The 22,500-nt window shown below is 38.1% G+C and overlaps 1 protein-coding gene across 4 annotated transcripts in view; it reads right to left on the bottom strand.

Annotated features, from left to right (window-relative positions):
* The window catches only part of LOC106881146 (cyclin-dependent kinase 4), a 104,024-nt gene that overhangs the window by 79,500 nt on the left and 2,024 nt on the right, over window positions 1-22,500 (bottom strand). For all 4 annotated transcript variants that reach the window (XR_016241461.1, XR_016241462.1, XM_089350613.1 and 1 more), the window contains exon 2: window positions 7,604-7,888. Coding sequence is in view for 2 of the 4 variants with exons in the window: in XM_089350613.1 (XP_089206739.1) it covers window positions 7,604-7,848 (245 nt within the window). In the remaining 2 variants the exon portion in view is untranslated. The remainder of the gene's footprint in view (window positions 1-7,603; window positions 7,889-22,500) is intronic.

The raw sequence follows: 22,500 nt of genomic DNA, 5'->3' as shown, positions 1-22,500 counted from the left end.
AAAATTACTTTTGAAGTTAGAGCAGCAAATTTTGATTCTACTAAGTAATGTGAGAGCTACTATCCAACCTTTGTGAAGTAGCAACAGCGTAACATACTTTATTGCAGATATAAGGATATTAAAATACATCTTAGAGCACCACTTATTTTGAGAACAAAACACTTTTATTTGACTTACTTAACAAAAGGTGTTCAGTTTCCATTTCAAGGGTTTTTCTCAAACAATACAGACTACAGCACAATGTAAGTCTACAATCAACTGTGGAGGCTGGTAATCTGAAAAAAATCTTGAACTTATTTCCTAAATGACCAGTCAGTACCTGGCCTATCAGTAAAGTAGGTCAAAAACAGAAAAAGAATAATTTCACACCAATGTAGCTACAAAGATAAATCCAGCTCTAATATTTTACATGTATTGTTGATATCTAACTGTCCATGCTGGCATGAACTGTTATGCTTTAATGCCTCCTCACCTATCCCTTGTCATTCAGTTTGTTAACCCTTACTCTTGATTAGGTCATAATAACCTCATAGCAAAGTTTTCTCACCAGTCTTATTCATTCTTACTAAATATTCATATCACGTGAATTCCTGATGCTTTTAATTTTCAGAAGCTTTTTTTAAAACTAACTCAAGTTTTGACCTTGCTCCAAAATTAATGTGGTCAATCTGCTTTATTTCATTTTTTCAAGCACTTATAGTTTAACTTTATTGCTCATTCCTTCAGTAATGTAGCACAGCATCCTTCAGACATATTCATTGTTTGTCTTCTCCCTATTATTATGTTAGTTAAAGTAGAAAAATCAGAACCTAAAGGCTCCACTAGAAAGAGATAAAGCTTTGGGAATGAAGAAACAGAAAAAGCACAAGTCATAGGAAACGGGCTACAGTATGGGTGTTAAAAAAAAATTGCTATGTTGAGCTGAAAGTGTCACAGAGCAAGCAAATAGTTGAAGTATTACAGGAGACAATAAAGAGGATACAGCCTAACAATGAATCAGAAATTTCATCATCATCATCATCATCATCATCACCATCATCATTTTAACATCTACATTTTCATGCTTATTTGGGTTGGATGGGTTTCCAACACACTACATCTCAGTCAATAATCCTGAAATCAATTTTCACAACTTCTGCTCATGTATCACTTGGTCTTCTACTATAGCTTCTTTCCACTTTAATCTTCTGACTCTTTTGTAACCATCTATCATCCACATGCATTACATATCAATATCAATGCAGTCGTCTCCCTTGTATAGTGCAAGCCAGAGGACTGCGCCAAACTCTGTTGCCTACTTTGGTTGGTTTCTATGGTGGGATGCCCTTCCTAATGACAACGACTTTACAGAGTGTACTGGATGCTTCTTTTCATGGCACCAACATCATTTGGGTCACCAAGTAACTTGCAAGACAAAAACCTCTTGACTGGGAGAAGGAGTATAATTGAGGGAGGAAGTTTTGTGCCAGCTGATGGCAGGTTAAAAAATAATAGAGGGACAGAGATAGGTGTCTTGCTGTAGAGAAAATACAAGGATACCCAATTTGGAAAAGAAAGGAGAGAGTTAGAGAGAAAGATAAAAAAAAAAAGGCAAAGAGTTGGAAAGATATAGAGACAGTGTGAAAGAAATGTTAGTGGTGATGTGTTAGGGGTGGGGACATACCCTCAAGGTAGAGTAGGGGATAAATATAGATGAAGTGATACAGTGAACTGGACTGGGTGAGTAGGCAAGGGGTGGAAGTTTTATAAGAGTGTGAGGAGAGATGATTAGAGATAGGAGAAAGGTAACAGTAGCGAGTGATGGTGAGAAATATAGGTATAATACGGGGGGGGGGGGTTATGGTAGATATGTGAGGGCACTGGGAGTGGTAGCAGATAAGAGAGGAGTTAAGGATGGACTATTGCAGAGGGGAGAGAGCAATGGCTGTATGTAGTTTAAAATTTTTCTCAGGTCTCCAATTAAAGGTATAGTAAACCATACTGTATGGTGGACATAATTGTCCTTTTGTAATTAGTCAGAAACTACTCAGGCTTACAAAATAATTAAGCTCTAAAAAAAAACTCATAAATTCCTTAATATGGCTTTAGTTACACTGATGTTGTGTCCCTCCCCAGAGATGGTGCAAGACTTAGTTGGAACTAGCATTGTGATGATTTTTGTTAATTTTCTTATAAGGTAAATCAAAGAATAAGAAGTGTTCATTCCCTTAGAACTTCTTCCTAGAATGGGAGACTTATGTGGCCCTATACTCAGCCCTATCAGCAGGGTAATTCCCACAGGTAAAAAACCATGTGTAGGGGTTGAACCAGGGGTCTAGTTCAAATGCTTGCAACAGACTGAAATTTTTCTAAAGACATCCAAGAAATAGGTCATAGTGTTAAACTGGGTATCATGTTAGGCCAGCCAGCCATTATGTGCAAGCAAAAAAAAAAAAATCAACTATCACATTAAGTCTTTAGCATTTAAAACTGGTCATGTCCAGTTCAAATATTCTATTTTATATCTCAAAGATATAAGATAATGCATGATAAATTCAAAACAATGTAAATGAAGAAACACTACAATTGATAGAGTCATCTGAACAATAGAGTTTAATATGTGTTTTAAGGATATGATTAATAGTATTCTTTTCGACTCTAGGCACAAGGCCCGAAACTTTTGGGAAGGGGACCAGTTGATTAGCTCAACCCTAGTATGCAACTGGTACTTAATTTATTGACCCCGAAAGGATGAAAGGCAAAGTCGACCTCAGTGGAATTTGAACTCAGAACATGAAAACAGACGAAATGTCGATAAGCATTTCACCCAGCATGGAATATGATTTGCAATAAAACAGAACTAATGGGAACCAATATTCAGTTGTGAACTTGACTCACAAGCGAGCTTTTACTCTTTGATGTCCATCTAAAATTATATCAACTCAACTCTCTGAAATTCATCATGTAACAGTATATCAATTACAATGCAGTGATAGGTTTTCAATGAAATTTACTGCCCACAAGAAAAACAAATATTGTGCCAAGAAAGAGAAACACCTATCTACCTGCTTACAATACCAAACCCTACCTAGATGATATTTTGTTCTAATTTATCAAGTGAATTAGGAAGGCTAGAAATACTAAAAGATTGGGCATTAGAAAGCTATAGCATATTGGCCTTGAGTATGCACACAAGGAAAGTTTCTAAGCACATCAGTTATACTATACTTCAAACATCCGGTTTCATCTACATACCTACAACAGGTCAACAAACGAGATTTTATACCCTGATCCCATTCTTGTTATTTGCTCCCCTCTCACTACCACACACTTTTTGTTTCTTTTTTCTCAAACATTTTCAGATTAAAAGGTTTTATAATCAATAGAATGAGTATTTTGCAAATGAAAATAGAATCTGTAGTAAGGATAGAAGCCAAAATTTTCTGAAGAGCTTGCCCAGATAAAATATCCACCAGCACAACCAGGAATCACACACCTTTATAGTAAACATGTCTTTACAACAAAGAAAGCCCAAAAGACTCAAAGCACATCAAACTCCTACTCAGAAAGAAAGGTACAAATATCAGAAATTGCATTTAAAATTGAATAATACCTTTCATGGAAAGTCACTTTTTATTTAATAAATTTCAGTTGTTATTATTAAATCAAATATGAAAAAGCCATGATTGACACTAAAAGGTGTCAATACACAATGATAAAATATAATTTTCAAACACCTAAATTAAAACTAAAAATGAATTTGAAAAAGGATAAATTAACTTTTTAAAAGTTACTTAAATCTAAAACTATGAAAATACTCAAATATACCACACATTATTCTGCTTATTAAACAAGGCTAGCTGAGTTACTCAAATTAAATAGCTCACACAAAGACAGTAAAACATTTTCCCTATGTAGCCAAGGTAGTATGTAAAATATTTTAGTTCCATATCAATGTAAAAATAAATTAAATAAAATAAGAGAAAAATGATAACAGCAACAATAAATTTAATTTTTATGTACATAAAGTTGTATGTAAATATTTTTAACAGTAAACTCAGAAAGCCATGCATGTTAAGAAAAATCAACAATATGTGCATGTATGTATGTGTATGTGTGTATGTATGTATGTATGAATATATAATTAATTATGCAAATCATAGCAGATACAAAACTGTGGTGTGAGCTTTACAAGCTGCATGGGTTTGCTCTTAAAAAAAAGTGGCAAAGAAGTAGAAGGGAGTGATAGTGAGTTTTAACAAGCATGAATGGAAAGACCCACACATTTCCCCCACCCATGACTTCACTACAATCTCCAGCTGCCACTTAAAAGTAAACCTGAATTAGAAAAACTATCACCTGCTGCTGCTACTGCTGCTGCTGTTGTTGTTGTTGTTACTGCTGCTACAGCCTGCTAGTACAGTTCAGTTTGGCTTTATAAACCACCTAGACAGACTGTTTCTTTTCCTTCTTTTTATTGTCAAGCAAGAAAAGTTAGGGAAGAGTTCCTAGGTTTACTTGGGAATAAGCATTCTTTTAACTCCAGATATAACAACACACCTACCTAGCAAGGCTAGGCTGCATGACAATAACATACAAGCCAAAGCTAATGTTTTGGGGGGTTTTAGTAAAAGGAGGCAGGACACAGAGGAGTACAAATAACTAAAAAAAAAAAAAAAAAAGGACAAGAGTAGGCCTATGTGGGCGAATAACAATCAAAATTAAATTCATAGATCTTTGAAATAAAATACTCTTTCATTTTTTAAGAATAAATGTTTTGCTAATTTTTTTTTTTTTTTAATATTCTAAAACAAAATTCTGTCAACTTTTAGAATGAATTTTTTATATAATGATGATGATGGTGATAATCATCATCATCATCATCATCATTTTGCATCTGTTTTTCCATGCTTCCATAGGTAGGACAGGTCTTCCCAAGTACAGCACTTCGCCATTTGTTGCAGTCCTTTGTCATCTCCTTCATGAGATCTAACCTCTTGATCTCAGCCTTCACCACATTTTCCTGTAACTTCCTTTTCCATATAATCCTTCCACATGGATCGTTTGGTTCTTCTTTATCCAACTGTCATCGTTTCATAGACATCACATGTTTACAGCAGTGTAGTCTTCTCTCTCACCCATTACATCTGATTTGCCTTAAACCCAATATTTTTCTCAGTTCAGTTGTGCTAAGATGCTCAGGCACCCTAGCATAACACATCCAGAGAACTATGCTCACTTCATTTTTCTCTGCTTTCCTATACTCTCTGCATTCATTGCCCATGTTTTGCTATCATGCAACATTGCACTTAGCACACAATCATCAGACAGCTTTCCTTCCAATTGTTTGGTAGAATACCTTTACTGCAAATAGGGATAACAGACTTCTGAACATTTTCCATTCTTACTGCAGTATCAGAAGATAACAACTACTTCTGTGGAGCCTTCTCAGCATTTGACAGAATTTATTTCATGGGTGTTTTTAGAGAAAGAGAAGAATCAACACCAGTAGTGGTTTGGTCCTCAGTAGTACAGGGTGTTTGGACTAAACTTGACAATTATTTCATGTTTCCTTTTATCAGGACAGCTTGATGTACTGGTGGACAGTTAAAAGCATTGGAGAGCATAAAGATTAAAGTTGGAGTTGAGAGAAAAAGTTAATTGATATGGAGGACTGGAAGCTATCTGAATATTGGAAAAGAGTTACCTGTATAATGAGGATTCACACCAGGTATCAAAATGCCAACATCATGACTGCTGCTCAGAGCTCCATAAAGACTGTGAAAGTTGTAAGATGTGAGATAGACACTAGGAAGAGCAACTACAAAGCCATGGCCAGTAGGAGGAGACACAGCAGACATTCTGACTGTGTCCATCATCATCATCATAGTTTAATGTCCGTTTTCCATGCTGGCATAGGTTGGACAGTTTGACTGAGAGCCAGTGGCTACACCAGGCTCCAATCTGATCTGGCAATGTTTCTATAGCTGGATGCTCTTCCTAACATCAACCACTCCGAGAGTGTAGTGGGTGCTTTTTACATGCCACTGGCACAGGAGCCAGTCAGGTGGGCCTGGCATCAATCACGTGATGCTCTACAGGAGGGTTTGCCACCACCCCCTGCCAGAGCCTCATGGAGCTTTAGGTGTTTTCGCTCAATAACACTCACAACACTCGGTCTGGGAATCGAAACCACAATCCTACAACCGCAAGTCCACTGCCCTAACCACTGGGCCATTGCATCTCCACATGTCTGAAATCATCCAACAATTGAAGGACAAGATGATGGAAGATCCAAGCAAGAGAATCCAAACTTTGGCGAGAGAGAAAGGTGTTGGAGTCACCATTATGAAGCTGGCCCTGAATGAAGACTTTCGCCACCACTCATACAAGAGGCACGAGGGACAAATTCTGTAAACCAAAGCCAAGGAGAATTGTTTGACAAAGGCTAAGAAGTTCCTGAACAAGCTGAGGCATTCTGCATAGCCAGGGATGATCCAGTTCTTCTTAGATGAAAAGAACTGATGCCAAGACCAGTTGCACAACACCCAGAACAACAGGTGGCTTGGCTATAAACCATGTGATGTCCCACATATCTTGAAAACCAAGCTGCCCCAAACTGTGATGGTATTTTGATGCATTTCCAGTGAAGGTGACAGAATGCTGTCCTACATCTTTAAATAGGGCTCATTCAGACAGCTATGTGAAGCTGCTGGAAGGCCATATGTGTAGCAGCAGGATTCAGCTCTTTGCCATACATCCAGAAAAAGTCAGAAGTGGTTGTTGGAGAATTTCTACAACTTCACCAACCCCAATTTCTGGCATCCTAATTCCCTCAATTGTAATCCCATGAATTATTATGTGTGGGGCACAGTTGAGAAACACCAACTACTTTGCCTGCAACACCAAGGCCAAGATGGAGGCCAAGATCAAGGAGGTGTTTGAAGATCTTCCCAGGGACACAGTGAAAAATGCTTGCACCAGGTTCTGGAGCCATCTTGAGACTGTGGTGGAAGCTGAGGGCAGTTACTTTGAGTAAACTGTGATCTACCAGCCATAATCTAGCTTATATTTTCTTTTTTTTTTTAAATACTTTTATTTTTAGATGAGATATAGTGGGTTTTTTTTCCTTTTTATGAAACTGTCAAATTTAACCAAAACACCTTGTGAAAAGGGGATCACTATGAGCTTCCCAGTGGACTCATTTTGCCTGGCCCCTCAGGCCAGTGAAAAACGGATGCTGAACTCATACAAGTTAATCTATGACCAGTCTGAAGCATTTTGCAAGTTTCTGTAATGTTTCTGCCCTGTTTAACATAAAACTTTATTGCACAGTGAGGTTCCACATTGTCTTCACACCCCGACTGCCTTCTGCAAACTAGTCAGCTATGACGAGAAGTGTTAAGTAGGGTGCATTCAAAGTGCTGTTGCAGCTGTCTCCTGCAATCTGGAATAACAAAAGTTGGCAGGTCAGCTTATTAGATGTATAGTAATCACGTACTAAAGTTACAATAATCTGGGCCAGTTATAAATGCCTCTCTTAAACAAGTCTCAAAACTTCTGCAAAACACCATGTACATATTAAAACTGAACCAAATAATTTTTAAAAAGATACTCAACTTACCGTACAATATTTTCATGCTCAAAATTTTCCATTCTACGCAAGGCTGCGATTTCTCTTATTGCACTAGTTGGAACACCTTCTTTAGAATATGGAAGAGGAATTTGTTTCATAGCTACATACTGCCCACTCTTTCGGTCACGTGCTTTATACACAGTTCCATAAGCACCACGACCAATCTCAGAAAGTTTATCGAAATTACTTGAGGATTCTTGTTTGCTGTTCAAAAAACTCCAAGTAGTAGCCATATCAGAACCAGCTCATTAGCTCAGTACAAAACTCAGCCTCCTAAAACAGATTTTAAAAAAATATAACAGTGACCGAATTCCAAAGATAACTGTAAATTGAAGTCTTTTCAAATAAAATCAAAAGATTTTGATTATTAAACATTAGAAGCATCAACTTTGGGCAGAAAAATTCAAAAGGAGTGCTGATGGGATTTGAACCACATGTTTATTGTTTGCCTTTGGCAAGCATCAAACAAAGGTAGAACACCTTGCTAAATTCTACATTAACAGAATAGCCCATCCTGCTAGCATTAACTAACTGACCAATTATCTTATAGAGATAAACTAACAGTTAAAACAGCAGAAATGAAATATGTAATCTAATTTGGGAAGATGGAATGGGCAGACTCTTAGTAGCATAATCAGTAATGCAGTCACCCATCAAGCAATAGATATGTGATCAGAATCCCAAATGAGACTGCTGAAGTTTATGGGGTTTTGAGGGAGAGGAGGGGGATTTTGTTGTTTTTTTTCTTTTTCTTTTTTTGTCACAAATTGGTGTTTAGAATGCTTAATAACATTTATATTGAAATCTAATGATGTTAGCCATGTTGTTGGTAGTAGGATGTGATTTGAGCAAGATTTGGATGCTATTTCTTTGCAGGCAACAACATAGAAACTCCTTCACTGACTTGTTGTTCACGATGCGTTGAAATCAAATGGTTGTTATGGTTCAGCCTTAGGTCAAAGTAATTGAGAAAACCTGTAATCAAAGACATTCCTACCATGACCCTCCACTCATTTATGACACTGCTCTTTGGAGTTAATCAGCATCACTACATCCCCTCTATTACCATTCTTCTATATAATACACAAAGCCATGTGACATGTTTGTAGCATTTGATTCGACCACAACAAACATGCAGCATATGAGTTTAACAAAACTGAAATGACACTGCAACAACATAATTCAACCAATGAAAACACATCTCTGCATAACTCCTGTGCACCAACTACACCAGAAAACTGATTATGATGCTACTTATCCACACAAAAAAAAAAAAACATTTAAACATTGCAAAACATTAATCTTGATACAAAATGTAGCAAAAATCAGTGCTGGCTATGATTTCTATAGAATATCTGTAGAAATAACCTTAAAAAAAATAATGTAAGAAGCACTGCTAATGCAGTAGGATGTGGTTCTGACTTATAAAAATAATTAGTATACTTTATAGCGCATTGTATTTGCATAATGAAGTACCACGTACCTACAAATCATTAGTTAGTTTTATTTGTAAATTAAATGTTATATTTCATTATAAATCTAACTAAATTAGGAAAATAGCTCAGAAATAAGATATTTGGGTCAGTGTATCTACGTATTTGTATGCATATAAATTGTACCAAAATATTCTTTTATTAATTTCAGTCATCTGACTGCAGCCACGCTGGAGCACCACCTTAAAGGGTTTTAGTTGAAGAAATCAACCCCAGGACTTATTGTTCAAAAGTCAAGAACTTATTCTGTCATTCTCTTTTGCCAAACCACTAAGTTATGGGGACATAAACACAGTGATGGTGGAGGGACAAACACAAACACAAGAACACACACACATAAATATATATATTGCTCCAGAATGGCCACAGCTCTAAGCTGAAACTACGAAAATATATATATATATGACGGACTTCTTGCAGTTTCCATCTACCAAATCCACTCACAAGGCTTTGGTCAGCCCTAGGCTATAGAAGAAGACTCTTGCCCAAGGAGCCACACAGTGGGACTGAACCCAGAATCATGTGGTTGGGAAGCAAGCTTCTTACCACACAGCCAAAACAGCAAGCTGGCAGAATCATTACAACACCAGAAGAAAAATTCTTAGTGGCATTTCTTCTGAGTTCAAACACCACCAGGGTCGACTTTGTTTTCATCCTTTCAGGGTCAACGAAATAAGCACCAGTTGAACACTGGGGTCGATGTAATCAAATTACTTCTACTCTGAAATTGCTGGCCTTACGCCAAAGTTTGAAACCAACATACATAGGCATGGCTGAGTGGTTAGAAAGCTTGCTTCTCAGCCACATGGTTTTGGGTTCAGTCCCACTGTGTGGCACCTTAGGCAAGTATCTTCTGCCATAACCACAGGCTGATTAAAGTCTAGTGATTGAATTTAGTAGGCAGAAGTTTGTGTGTATATATATATATATATATATATATATATATATATATATATATATATATATATATATATATATACATACACACACACATACATATACAACAGACTTCACACAGTTTCTGCCAACCAAATACCCTGACAAGACATTGGTCAACTTAAGGATATTAGTGGAAGACACTTGCCCAAGGTGCTGTTCAGTGCGGCTGAACCAGTAACCACACAGTTGAGAAGTGATCTTTTTAACTACACAGTCATACCTGTCATTATATATTATTCAAAATGTTGTTGTTGGCACTCCGTCGCTTACGACATCGAGGGTTCCAGTTGATCCGATCAACGGAACAGCCTGCTCGTGAAATTAATGTGCATGTGGCTGAGCACTCCACAGACACGTGTACCCTTAACGTAGTTCTCGGGGATATTTAGCGTGACACAGCGTGACAAGGCTGACCCTTTGAATTACAGGCACAACAGAAACAGGAAGAAAGAGTGAGAGAAAGTTGTGGTGAAAGAGTACAGCAGGGTTCGCCACCATCCCCTGCTGGAGCCTTGTGGAGCTTTAGGTGTTTTCGCTCAATAAACACTCACAACGCCCGGTCTGGGAATCGAAACCGCAATCCTATGACCGCGAGTTCACTGCCCTAACCACTAGGCCATTGCGCCTCCACGTGATTCAAACTATAAAATGTGTAACAGCAATTATGTATATTTAGAAAACTTCTGAAAATTTGATTTGGCAAAAGATAATTTTGTATACAAATATACTTAATAGACATGACATGTAAACAAGTAGACTTATTGAAATGAAATGGTACAATACCAAAAACAACAGGCTTTTTAATAGCTCTTATATTTGTTTCAGTCATTAGACTGTGGCCATGCTTGGGCACCACCTTGAAGAATGAATCAACCCCAGTACATTTTTTTTTAAGCCTGACAAAGACACATACATACACATACACACTCGTGCGCACACATATATATCTTCATCATTTAACATCCACTTTCCATGCTGGCATGGGTTAGATGGTTTTGACTGGAACTGATAAGCTGGAGGGCTGCACCAGGTTCCAATCTGTTTTGGCATGGTTTCTACAGCTGGATGCCCTTCCTAATGTCAATCACTCTGATGGTGCTCTTCACGTGCCACCAGCATGAGTGCCATTTACATGACACTGGCAACAGCCACGACTATGATTTCACAGGTGCCATTTACATGACACTGGCAACAGCCATGACTATGATTTCACCTGGCTTAACGAGTCTTCTCAAGCGCAGCATATCGTCAAAGGTCTAGGTCACTTGTCATCGCCTCCGTGAGGTCTAACATTTGAAGATCATGCTACCACCAATGGTCATGATTACGATTTCATGGGTGCCATTCACATGACACTGGCAATAGCCATGGCTACAATTTCACTTGGTTTGACAAGTCTTCTCAAGTACAGCATATCGCCAAAGGTCTCGGTCACTTGTCATCACCTCTGTTAGGCTCAACATTCAAAGATCATGCTTCATCACCTCGTCTCATGTCTTCCTGGGTCTACCTAAATGGGTTTTTTCAGTTTGCGTCTACCATATCCACTCACAAGGCTTTGGTCAGCCCAAGGCGCCACATGGTGGACTGAATCATGCCTTACAGAAAATTTCTATATTACAGTTCTATTATTATCTCCATCACCATCATCATCATTTAATGTCCATGTTCCATGCTGGTACAAGTTGGATGCTGTGACAGGATCTTATGGGTCCAAGGACTATATTATGCTTTGGTTTGGCATGGTTTTATGGCTGGATGCCCTTCCTAACACCAACCATGTTACCATGCAGCATGCAGGTCTATGAAATGCAAGGGGTGGGGTTTTATGCTAGCAGATGAGAGTTCAGGTATGACAGAAAGAGTAGGACAGAACTCCATTAACAATTCTCACTCCTACATCCACCCTTCAAAGCTACCCAGTCCTTAAATACGTTACCTACTGCCCCTCTCCCCCATCTTTTGCACCATTCACTGTCTCCTTGTTTCTTTGTCTCTTCAGAGCTGCTACTGATTAATTTTTCTTTCTCTCCTAAATGTGAGTAGCCATGTAACTCCCCTACAAGAGCCTATAGTTATCGCCTTGCATGTGTGTGTGTGTGTGTGTGTGTGTGTAACCTGGAGTGAGAGAGAAAGAGAGAAATACACACACACACACACACAAGGCTATTCCCAATGAACCATGCAGTGAGATCAAATCTGAATCCATGATTGTGAACAGAACTTCTTAATCACATAACTATATATATACTGAAATCATTCTTGCATATGCCTGCATACTATTTATCATGAAGTATATTTTATACTCCTTTGTTTTTGCATTTACTTCTAATGTGAGTTGTAACTCCAAACCGTTAAGCAGAATCAACATCTGCATAATATATTCTATGTGCAGCAACATCAAAGGAAGGCTAACTGGGAAGATAGTTTTTGCGTGTGGCAAATGCTCAGGGGTAATAAACACTGAAAATGTGCAGAAAACAGCTTCCGTCACATTCCAGGAGGAAAATCTATAAGTAGTTGATAGCTTCCGTTACCCAGGTGACCAAGTCAGTAGCAGGAGTGGATGCTCTGAGAGTGTAGCTGCTAGAATAAGAATAGCCTGGGCAAAGTTCAGAGAGGTCCTACCTCTGCTGGTGACAAAGGGCCTCTTGCTCAGAGTAGAAAGTAGACTGTATGATGCATATGTGCAAACAGCCATACTACATGGTAGTAAAACATGGGCCATGACTGCTGAGGACATGCGTAAGCTTACAAAGAATGAAGCTAGTATGCACCGCTGGATGTGTAACGTCAGTGTGCATACACGACAGAGTGTAAGCGCTCTGAGAGAAAAGTTGGATATAAGAAACATCAGATGTGGTATGCAAGAGAGACAACTGCACTGGTATGGTCATATGTTGAGTATGGATGAGGGCAGCTGTTTGAAAAAGTGTCACACCCTAGCAGTAGAGGGAACTTGTGGAAGAAGTAGACCCAAGAGGACCTGGGATGAGGTGGTGAAGCACATTGGGCTTCACGGAGGCGATGACATTTTAACCAAGACCTTTGGAGATATGCTGTGCTTGAGAAGACCCAGCAAGTCAAGTGAGACCATAACCAGCCCACTTAAGAGTACCCTTCAATCATTGGGCAATAAACTGTGCTTGCAAAGACCTGTTGAGTCAAGTGAAGTCATTGTCGTGGCCAATGATTGGCACCCATGCCGGTGGCACGAAAAAAAACACCATTCGAACATAGTCGATGCCAGTGCCAGCTGACTGGTCCTGTGCCGGTAGCACATAAAAAGCACCATTCAAGCGGGATCATTGCCAGTGCTGCCTGACTGGCTACTGTGCCAGTGGCACGTAAAAAGCACCATTCAAGTGTGGTTGATGCCAGTACCACCTGACTGGCCCACATGCCGGTGGCACATAAAAAGCACCCATTACACTCTCAGAGTGGTTGGCATTAGGAAGGGCATCCAGCTGTAGAAACTTTGCCAGATCGGATTGCAGCCTGGTGCAGCCTTCTGGCTTGCCAGCCCTCAGTCAAACCGTGCAACCCATGCCAGCATGGAAAGCAGACAGTAAACGATAATGATGATGATGATGATGATGAAATGAAGCTTGTCATTTTTGAAAGGTACTACGCTTGTAGTATCAGGACTGTATATTTACCTCCAACATAAAAGAGGCCTTGCACTTCCAGCCAGAATTTGTCTGAAGAATTGTCAATATCAACTGCCGGTAACATTCTCACCAGTTATATGCCATAACCAGGAATATACAGCTCAACAAAAGGCACAGGTGCGACTGTATCATTAAGAAGCCTACTTCCCAAGCATGAGGTCCTGGATTCAGACCCAGTGTATGGTACCTTGGGCAAGTGTCTTCCTACTAAAGCCCCAAGCCAGCTAATGCCTTATGAGTGGATTTGGTAGATGGAAACTGAAAAAAGTTCATTATGTGTGTGTGTGTGTGTGTGTGTGTGTGTGTGTGTGTGTGTGTGTGTGTGTGTGTGGCTGGGTGGAGGTGGGGGTTAACCCGTGTCTAGACATCAGGTGATGCTTGTAAATGTGCATCATTGTCATACAAGCAATGCTATCCGTTTCCAGTCTTCCATGGAAAACCGGCCTAATAACACCTTGCTTGGAAACAGGTGAAGAATGGTGACAAAGAAGGACATCTGGCCTTACAGGAACATGGCACTAACTGTGTGCCTTGAGCCTTAGGATTGCTTGGAAACATAAGGCACAGTATAAAAATCTGCCAAATTATGATGTCTCCAAGGCAAGAAACTATTAGAAGCTCTTATTTTAATACTGCATGCATTAAATATTCATCTCTCACTGAATGGAGTACCTTCTTTGTTGATCCTACATTAATGGAACAGCAAACTATATATAAATGTGTATGTATATATAAATATAAATATATATATCATCATCATCATTTAACATCCGCTTTCCATGCTAGCATGGGTTGGACGATTTGACTGAGGACTGGTGAACCAGATGGCTACACCAGGCTCCAATCTGATCTGGCAGAGTTTCTACAGTTGGATGCCCTTCCTAACGCCAACCACTCCGAGAGTGTAGTGGGTGCTTTTACGTGCCACCGGCACGAAGGCCAGTCAGGCGGTACTGGCAATATATATACATATATATATATATATATATATATATATATATATATACTGATCATTTTTAGTTTTTTTTACAACAAAGAATATATTTCCCTAGAGAGATTTACTAGGACCAAAGCATATGACACAGTTGACTTTATATATGAAATCAATACCACCTACATTATCTACATCTTCCAAAAATTTTGGTTGTTTGATCTTATTGGAATTATGTCCTTTGTTGAATTTAGATTTTAAACACTCCTAGAGGAAGTTTTTACTTACTAATTGCATGAAGAATCTCAGTTGATCAAAGTTTCTCAACTCATAATACATAACACTTATGGTCTAATATATGTATCATAGTGAGTATAAGGTATCTTCTGTCAAGCATATCATCTTCTTAGGTGCAAGTAGGATTTATTATATTATCCAGTGGCCTTATTTGGGGTTGTCATGCTCTGTTGTTCCAGGCCAGCCCCATCTAAGCATTCTTATGACCTGCATGTAATCAGCCAAATAATGAAACCTAATCCACAGGCTTTTCTACCTAGTCATACTGTTTCCGTTTGGCCAAAGGCCACACATAACACACCAATATTTAGTGTTGAATTATATGTGGTGCAGTTTGACAGTCTTGATACATAGTGCTTTCCCCACCATCCAATCTACTCCCACACACATGAAGATTCTGTTGGTGGTCACAGTAGAGGAAGGTAAGATAGATACAGTGAGAGTGCAACATTTTCTACTCCTGTACACTTATTGATGATGAGAAAAACCAGCACAGGTTGCTGGGTTATTCCCATCACCAATAAGTGAAGCTATTGATAAAGCAGCTATTTATGTGTGTACATAATCTTTCACATGCCCAGGCTGAATGGGAGATGTAATACTTTTAGGATATTGTTGTAGTAGTAGTATTCACAAGTGTTATATGTGTCTCTTTTCTTGTAGTGACAGGGACTGTGGGGTTAAAACAGGCTACAATGATACACAATGCCTTTCACCTGTCAAGGTGGTATTTTATTTTTAGTATTTTTGCTTTATTGTGTAGATGGTTTGTAGGTGTGGCCTGTGTACAACCTGTTATGATGCATGGTGCACTGTTTAGTGCTCTTTGTAGTTTATTGTTGTTTATTGCAAAAAGCATTCTCCACAAGGAGCATGGCAGGGCAGCCTAGTGTTGCTCCTAATCTTTGCCTGAATTCCACTAAACTCAGAAATAAGCGTTATTCAATATTTATTTTTGCATCTGGTTTATCATATTTGTTGTTTAGGTTTGATTTAATCAGTAACAAGTATTTCCTACAATATATTACTGGGGAAGAAGCAGAATTAATTGAACTGATTCTAATATTACTGCTGGTATTTATTCAAGATGATAGAGAAAAGATGTATAGTTCAATGTTTTACATCTTGTGCTATCCACGACCATAAAGTAGTAGTAGTAGTAGTGGTGGTGGTGTCATGGTGGTGGTAGTGGTGTCATGGTAGTGGTGGTGTTGGTGGTGATGGTGGTGGCAGTAGCAGTAGTTGTAGTAATGATTATTTCTTAAACACAAGATAAAGGAGATATAATTTAGTGAAACTAACTACTATTGAAAATGCCTTTACACAAATACTCTACCTGTTAGAAACAGAAGCCAAATTTCCCTCAAGGCACACTTTGTTGCCATAGAAAAAGAAGGACACATTGGATAATATAATCCTAAAGACAAGACAATGTATCAAACAAAACAAAAAGATAATCATAGTCTAAATGTCTTTTGATCATTATCTTGATTAAGGCTGACCTGGGGCTAAACAATGACAACTATGACCTAATTTTATTGAGGTGATGGGATTAAAGCCAAATGAATCAAACCCTACTCTTTATCAAAACTGGAGGGTAAAGGAAAACTTAGATAGATGAAAGAGGAATATAATAAGCAGATAAATAATATTCCCTGGATAGCATACCAATCTATTTCAGATAACATACTTACTTCTAAGAGTTTCAGCTTCAAGGAACTCAAGCAAAGCATGCAAGCAACACTCAAAATTTTTGAAACCCTCCTAGACTGATTAAGTCAATGTTAAGTTTGAGCATCAATAGTCTGAAGCATGTAGAAAAAATAAGGGCAGAAAATAGAATTCCGAAGAGGGTTCGACTTTTAAGGAACAAGTGTTTAGTGCATGATCTAGTAGTGAAATAAAGTAGGGGTGATGAGAAGAGAAAGGTTATCTTGTAAAAGAAGTCTTGTCTTTGGAATGCAATTATGGCAATATTATATGTACATGTGTCTCAAGAGAAGTCATGTCTAACATTTGTACAACTGTGAGGGGTTTCAGTTGCATGTTGTTCATCAGCAAAGAATGTTTTGTGCAGGATGGTTTTCTTGAGATATGCAGCGACTGTGTCTTAATGTTGCTGGAAGAGACTAGACCCCCATGCTCTTTTTTGGAGAATGCTATCAGACTGAAAGGAATTATCAGCTGCAGATAAGTGCATATTAATGTTATTAATACATAGAAAAGGGAGTGAGTTTGACAAAACATTTTATTTGCCCGAAACAAACCAGAGCTGATAGAATAGAATATGGGTTGGAAAGGTTTTAACCAATATATATTGCACTGAAGCAAGCTCTGACATTAATCTTCCAATTAAAAAGATAGAATCCATAGGTAGACAGCTTAGCTAGACCCAATCAAATGCTGAAAAGTGAGGGACTATTGATGAACGACATATGAAGGTAAGTCTTCAGAACATCTGGGAATACAAAAAAATATGCTCACTGAGAAGACTCAACAGTGTAAGCCGTCATTGTCATCATTTTGAAACTCAATCAGATGAAAGTGTTCATGTACATAGCTTCTGTTACCATTGTGAAGTTGGAAATGAAAGTAAAAGAGCAGCAGTTAGTAAGCAGGGAAAGGGTACTCTTTTGGAAACTGAGTACAGTACAATTAATGCAGTAGATTTGCATAGACTGGAAAATTTGACAAGGTCAGACTCTTTTGGAATTCATTGCTTGAAGGAACAGTCAGAACCAATTGTCTTCCTTGGTTAGAAGATTCTAGAGAACCTTTTGCATTTGGTAACAGTGAGGGGATAATTGGAGAGAAGGAATTTAATTTTTGCTTGTATGATTTAGATAGTGTTGGAAGAACAGTGCCCATGACCTATCTCAGGGCCTCCAAGATTGGTGTTATGAAGGAAGATAATCTGAGATCAAATCACATCTACCACCAAACATCAGGAACAGTCCCCCATTAAGCTTCTTCAGTTTTCATCTACCAAATTTCATTCCTAAGGATTTGGTGAACCTCGGGCCATGGTAGAAGAGACTTGCCCAAGGTGTAGTGTATATGCAAAGTTGAAAAGGCAGATTACAGCAAATACAAAGGCTTTATCAGAATTTACAAGACTATCTTGGTTGAGAAGTAGTGGATAGGAAGATTCTGTAAAGTTAGTAAAGCTCTGCATTTCAAGGAACCAAGATATGTAGCTGCAATAAGAGAGCTTGTAGGCCATGTAATTACCATCATTTTAACAACCACTTTCTGTATTCTATCACAGGTCAGATGAATCTTATAGAAACAGTTTTTTCTATGGCCAAATATTGTTTCTGTTGCCAGCTCTTATTTCCAAGTCAGGTAGTTATCCTCCTGGTCTTTTAAACACCAAACCACACAACAGCCAGGTATTTTTTTGCAGATGTAAACTATGTCAAGGTACAAATGGGAAGATACAAACACATGCACACACACACACATATAACTCCATACACTGTACACAATGTAAGCACACATACATATAACTCCACACAATGTACTCAATGACAGACCAACAGAGGAAGTCAGCTTCAAATGTGAGGCAGTGCTCCAGCATGGCCACAGTCAAATGACTGGAACATGTAGAAGAATAAAAGAAAAGAAAAAGCAATACATAATACAAGCACACCAGAAATAAATTCTCTTAAATGCCCAGACAGCTCACTAGAAGTTGTCAATAGCTTCTGTAACCTAGGATATATAATTAGCAGGGAATGTGGTTGAAGTATAGCAGCCAGTGTAAGAATGGGTTGAAAAAAGTTCAGGGAGCTACAACTGTTGTTGGCAACAAAAGTATTTTCCCTCAGAATAAAGAGCAAATTGAATGATGTTTGTGTTAGACCTTTGATGCTGCATGGTAGCAAAGACATGTGCATGAATGTCAGAGTACACAAGTTATGAGAAGAACTTAGTATAAGCAGAGAAGAACTTGGTATAAGCAGAAATATGAGAATAACTTGGTATAAGCAGAAACATGTAATGTACAAGAGAGGAGACTGCAGTGGTAGAGACATGTAATGCACTTGGGGGATGACTGCTGCTACAAAAGTGCTAAGCATTCCAAGTTTGTGGAACTGGTGGAAGAGGGAAACAAAGGAAGATTCAAGACTGACCTGAAGATGCTACATCTCACTGAGGAAATGACAAAGAATTGTACAAACTGGTAATATGCAGTGCTATAGCAAAGGGTATTGATGAAGAAGATACAATATATATATATATACAGACACAGAGGGATACAAGAACAATATCAAAAGTAAGGGTCAAGAGCAGCAGCAGCAGCAGTGGCAAAGGGGAAAATGTAGGTGAGGGGAGGGTCAAAGTACCACTAAGAACAACAATGTAAAGGGCATGGATATAAACAATGTAGTGGGCAAGCCCATATACACACACATAAGCACACATGCAAAACACAGACATGTGTATGAATGTACATGCACACACATACATAGTAACATACATGCACACACACACAGTTACAGACACAGCTGCATGCGCAGATAAGGAAATACATTATAGAAGGACAAAATGGATTCGGTGGAGCAGGACACACATGGACAGAAAGGGTCACTGAAGAGGTTACAGATGTGTGACGAAAGACTTCCAGACGATGGACATTAAAATAAGAACAGTAGTTTATTTGTTAAAAAAAAAATGACCATCCAAAATTATAATATATATATATATATATATATATATATATATATATATATATATATATACATACATACACACACACACACACTACACTTGACCAATCCATCACCTCTGGGATACCCTCTAGCCTTTTTTCCCCTCACTGTACCCACTGTTTTCTCCTTACCCCTCTCCATCTTTTCCACTTCCTTCCTATTTGGGATGCTTCTGCAGTATTCACACTCCTCTTCTATCTATTACCTCTATGATACTTTCCAGAGTCTTTCTTTCTCCCCACCCTCTCCTTCTCTCATTGCCCTCCACCCCACAACTTTTCTGCCTCCTTAACATCTCTCTCCTTTTTTTCCACCTTCAAACTGCCTCCTACAAACTCCCATACCACACTTTCCTTCAATAACTCTCTCAGGATCACACTCCATCCTAATCTATTGCATTCTTTTTATCCTGTTTGCCCTCACTCCTGTCCACACTTGCCTCTTATAATGTTGGATAGCCCTTGATCCCCTCCCTTATACAAACCACCCTCTCACCTTTCAACTCTATCCCACCTTTTTTTCCCAATAACTTCTGTCACCTTTATCCCCTACCATACTCTTCAATCTTCCCTAATTTACCATCTCCCATTCTTCACAAGTATGGCAAGGAATACTCCAATGCTTTCTTCTATTTTCCCTCAGTTATAAGGGCCACCTTAGACCCTTAACCTTAACCAAGTCTCTGTAACATGGTTGGTATTAGAGAAGGCATCTAGGAACAGAAACCACACCAAAGTAGACACTGGAGCATGACACTGTTCTTTCTCTAACTTATCAGGATCTATCAAATCATCCAACCCATGGTAGCAAAGAAGCCACACATTAAATGATTGATGATGATGATGATGATGATGATGATATAGTTTCCATCTACCAATTTTATTCACAAGGCATTAATCAACTCCAGGCTATTGTAGAAGACATTTGCCTATGGTACCAATGCAGCTGGGAGAAACTTGAAACGACACGGTTTCAAAGTAAACTTTTTAATAACAAAGCTAGAAAATTATTAAATGTTCTGACACATTAATTGTGGATCCATACTCCAGACCTATGATCTGATTGTCCAATATCGTAACTATTTTGTCATTTCACTTCTAAGCCCACCACCTTCATCATATAGTGCCTATTTATAGTTGAGCAGTTTAGACCAACAATGTTTATACAGTTCTATATTTGAGAGATGAAGAATTATATACATTATTTACATTTGACAGATATTTGTCCTCATCTTGTTTGTTGCTAACACGTTTTGGCTGATGTACTCTCCAGCTTTCATTAGGTGTCCAGGGGGAATTTCGAACCTGGGTTCTCATTCCTAAGGTACTTTTCCAATGTTGTTGTTGTTATTATTATTATTATCATTATTATTTTATTATTCAGGTCACTGCCTGGAATCGAACTCAGAATCTTGGGGTTAGTAGCCTGCGCTCTTAACCCCAAGATTCCAAGTTTGATTCCAGGCAGTGACCTGAATAATGATAATAATAATAATATCGGTAAAATACCTTAGAAATGAGAACCCAGGTTCGAAATTCCCCCAGGACGTGTTAACAACAAACAAGATGAGGACAAATATCCGTCAAATGTAAATAATGTACAGCAATGTTTATATTTCTCTGCTAAATTAATCAACAGCTTACTGATGTCAGACGACTTGCACTCTCACAAACAACTGATTTTTAAAAATCGTAAAGACAGGAAGATTTAAATTCCTTATTCAAATACATAACTTGCAGCAGATATGATTTCAGCAAGGAATCTAGTAATTCTTCACATATTTCTGGCTCAATAATTGGAGTTGTACATCATCACCATTCTCATCACTTTTTGCATGCTTTCCATGATGACATGGGTTAGATAAATCATCACAGACCGAGTCATTCCTTATTGGGAGCCAGTCTTCATGAACTACTGCACCTTTGTGTACTTTGATTAGGTTTCTACAACTGGATACCCATCCTACTGCCAACCACATTATAGAGTGTGTTGGGTACGTTTTTTGTATCTAAAAATTGTAATGTTGATTTGTCATTATCTGGGTTCAAACTTTTTTACCATTGAGTCACAGCGATTATGCTTTCAAATGACTCCTAACTATGGTGCAACACAATAATCAATCAGTACGGAAAGAGTAGCCAATTACACCAACTCAGTACTTGACTTTATTCATCGACCTAGGAAGGATGAAAGGAAATGCTGACCTCGATGAGATTTCAACCCCTAATAATATTTATTAAGAAGTACAATAACTGAGATTTGAAATCAAACAGATTTCATTCAGCCACAATTCATCGAAACATACCACGTATTTCCTTATGTAGAAAGTCTGAAGACATTTGAACATAACTTCAAATTAAGTGATCTCCGACTTTGTTTCCTCGTCATTTTATGAAAAATGCATGTTTTAATGAAATTTTGCAGATGTATATTTTCAAGGATGTAGATTCTGAATATTTTGATATAAAAAATTTTTTTTTTTTTAAATTGAGAAATTTTGCATCATTTCATCCTTCCTTCAACTGTTACTACCAATTTCCTTAACTTTAGCATTATCATTTTTTCACATTAGTATGCTTGAAACGTCAACATTACGTAATCTACACACTTAAAAACGAATTTCTGAAAAATGTCATCAACAATATGCATTTTAAAAAGAGTTATGAGGAAACAAAGTAGAGAGAATGATCCAAAACTCTTCCAAAAAAAATTAGTTTTCAACATTATCAGGATAATCGTAATCTACACCCTCGAAAACATACCTCAGCAACATTTCATTTAAAAATATGTATTTTTCAAAAAGTTATGAGGAAACAAACGTAGCGGTTATAGCAATAAA

Source organism: Octopus bimaculoides, chromosome 4 (genome assembly GCF_046866305.1).
Source record: "Octopus bimaculoides isolate indiv1 chromosome 4, ASM4686630v1, whole genome shotgun sequence".
Taxonomy (NCBI): domain Eukaryota; kingdom Metazoa; phylum Mollusca; class Cephalopoda; order Octopoda; family Octopodidae; genus Octopus; species Octopus bimaculoides.
This window is presented reverse-complemented; position numbering and strand designations above follow the sequence as displayed.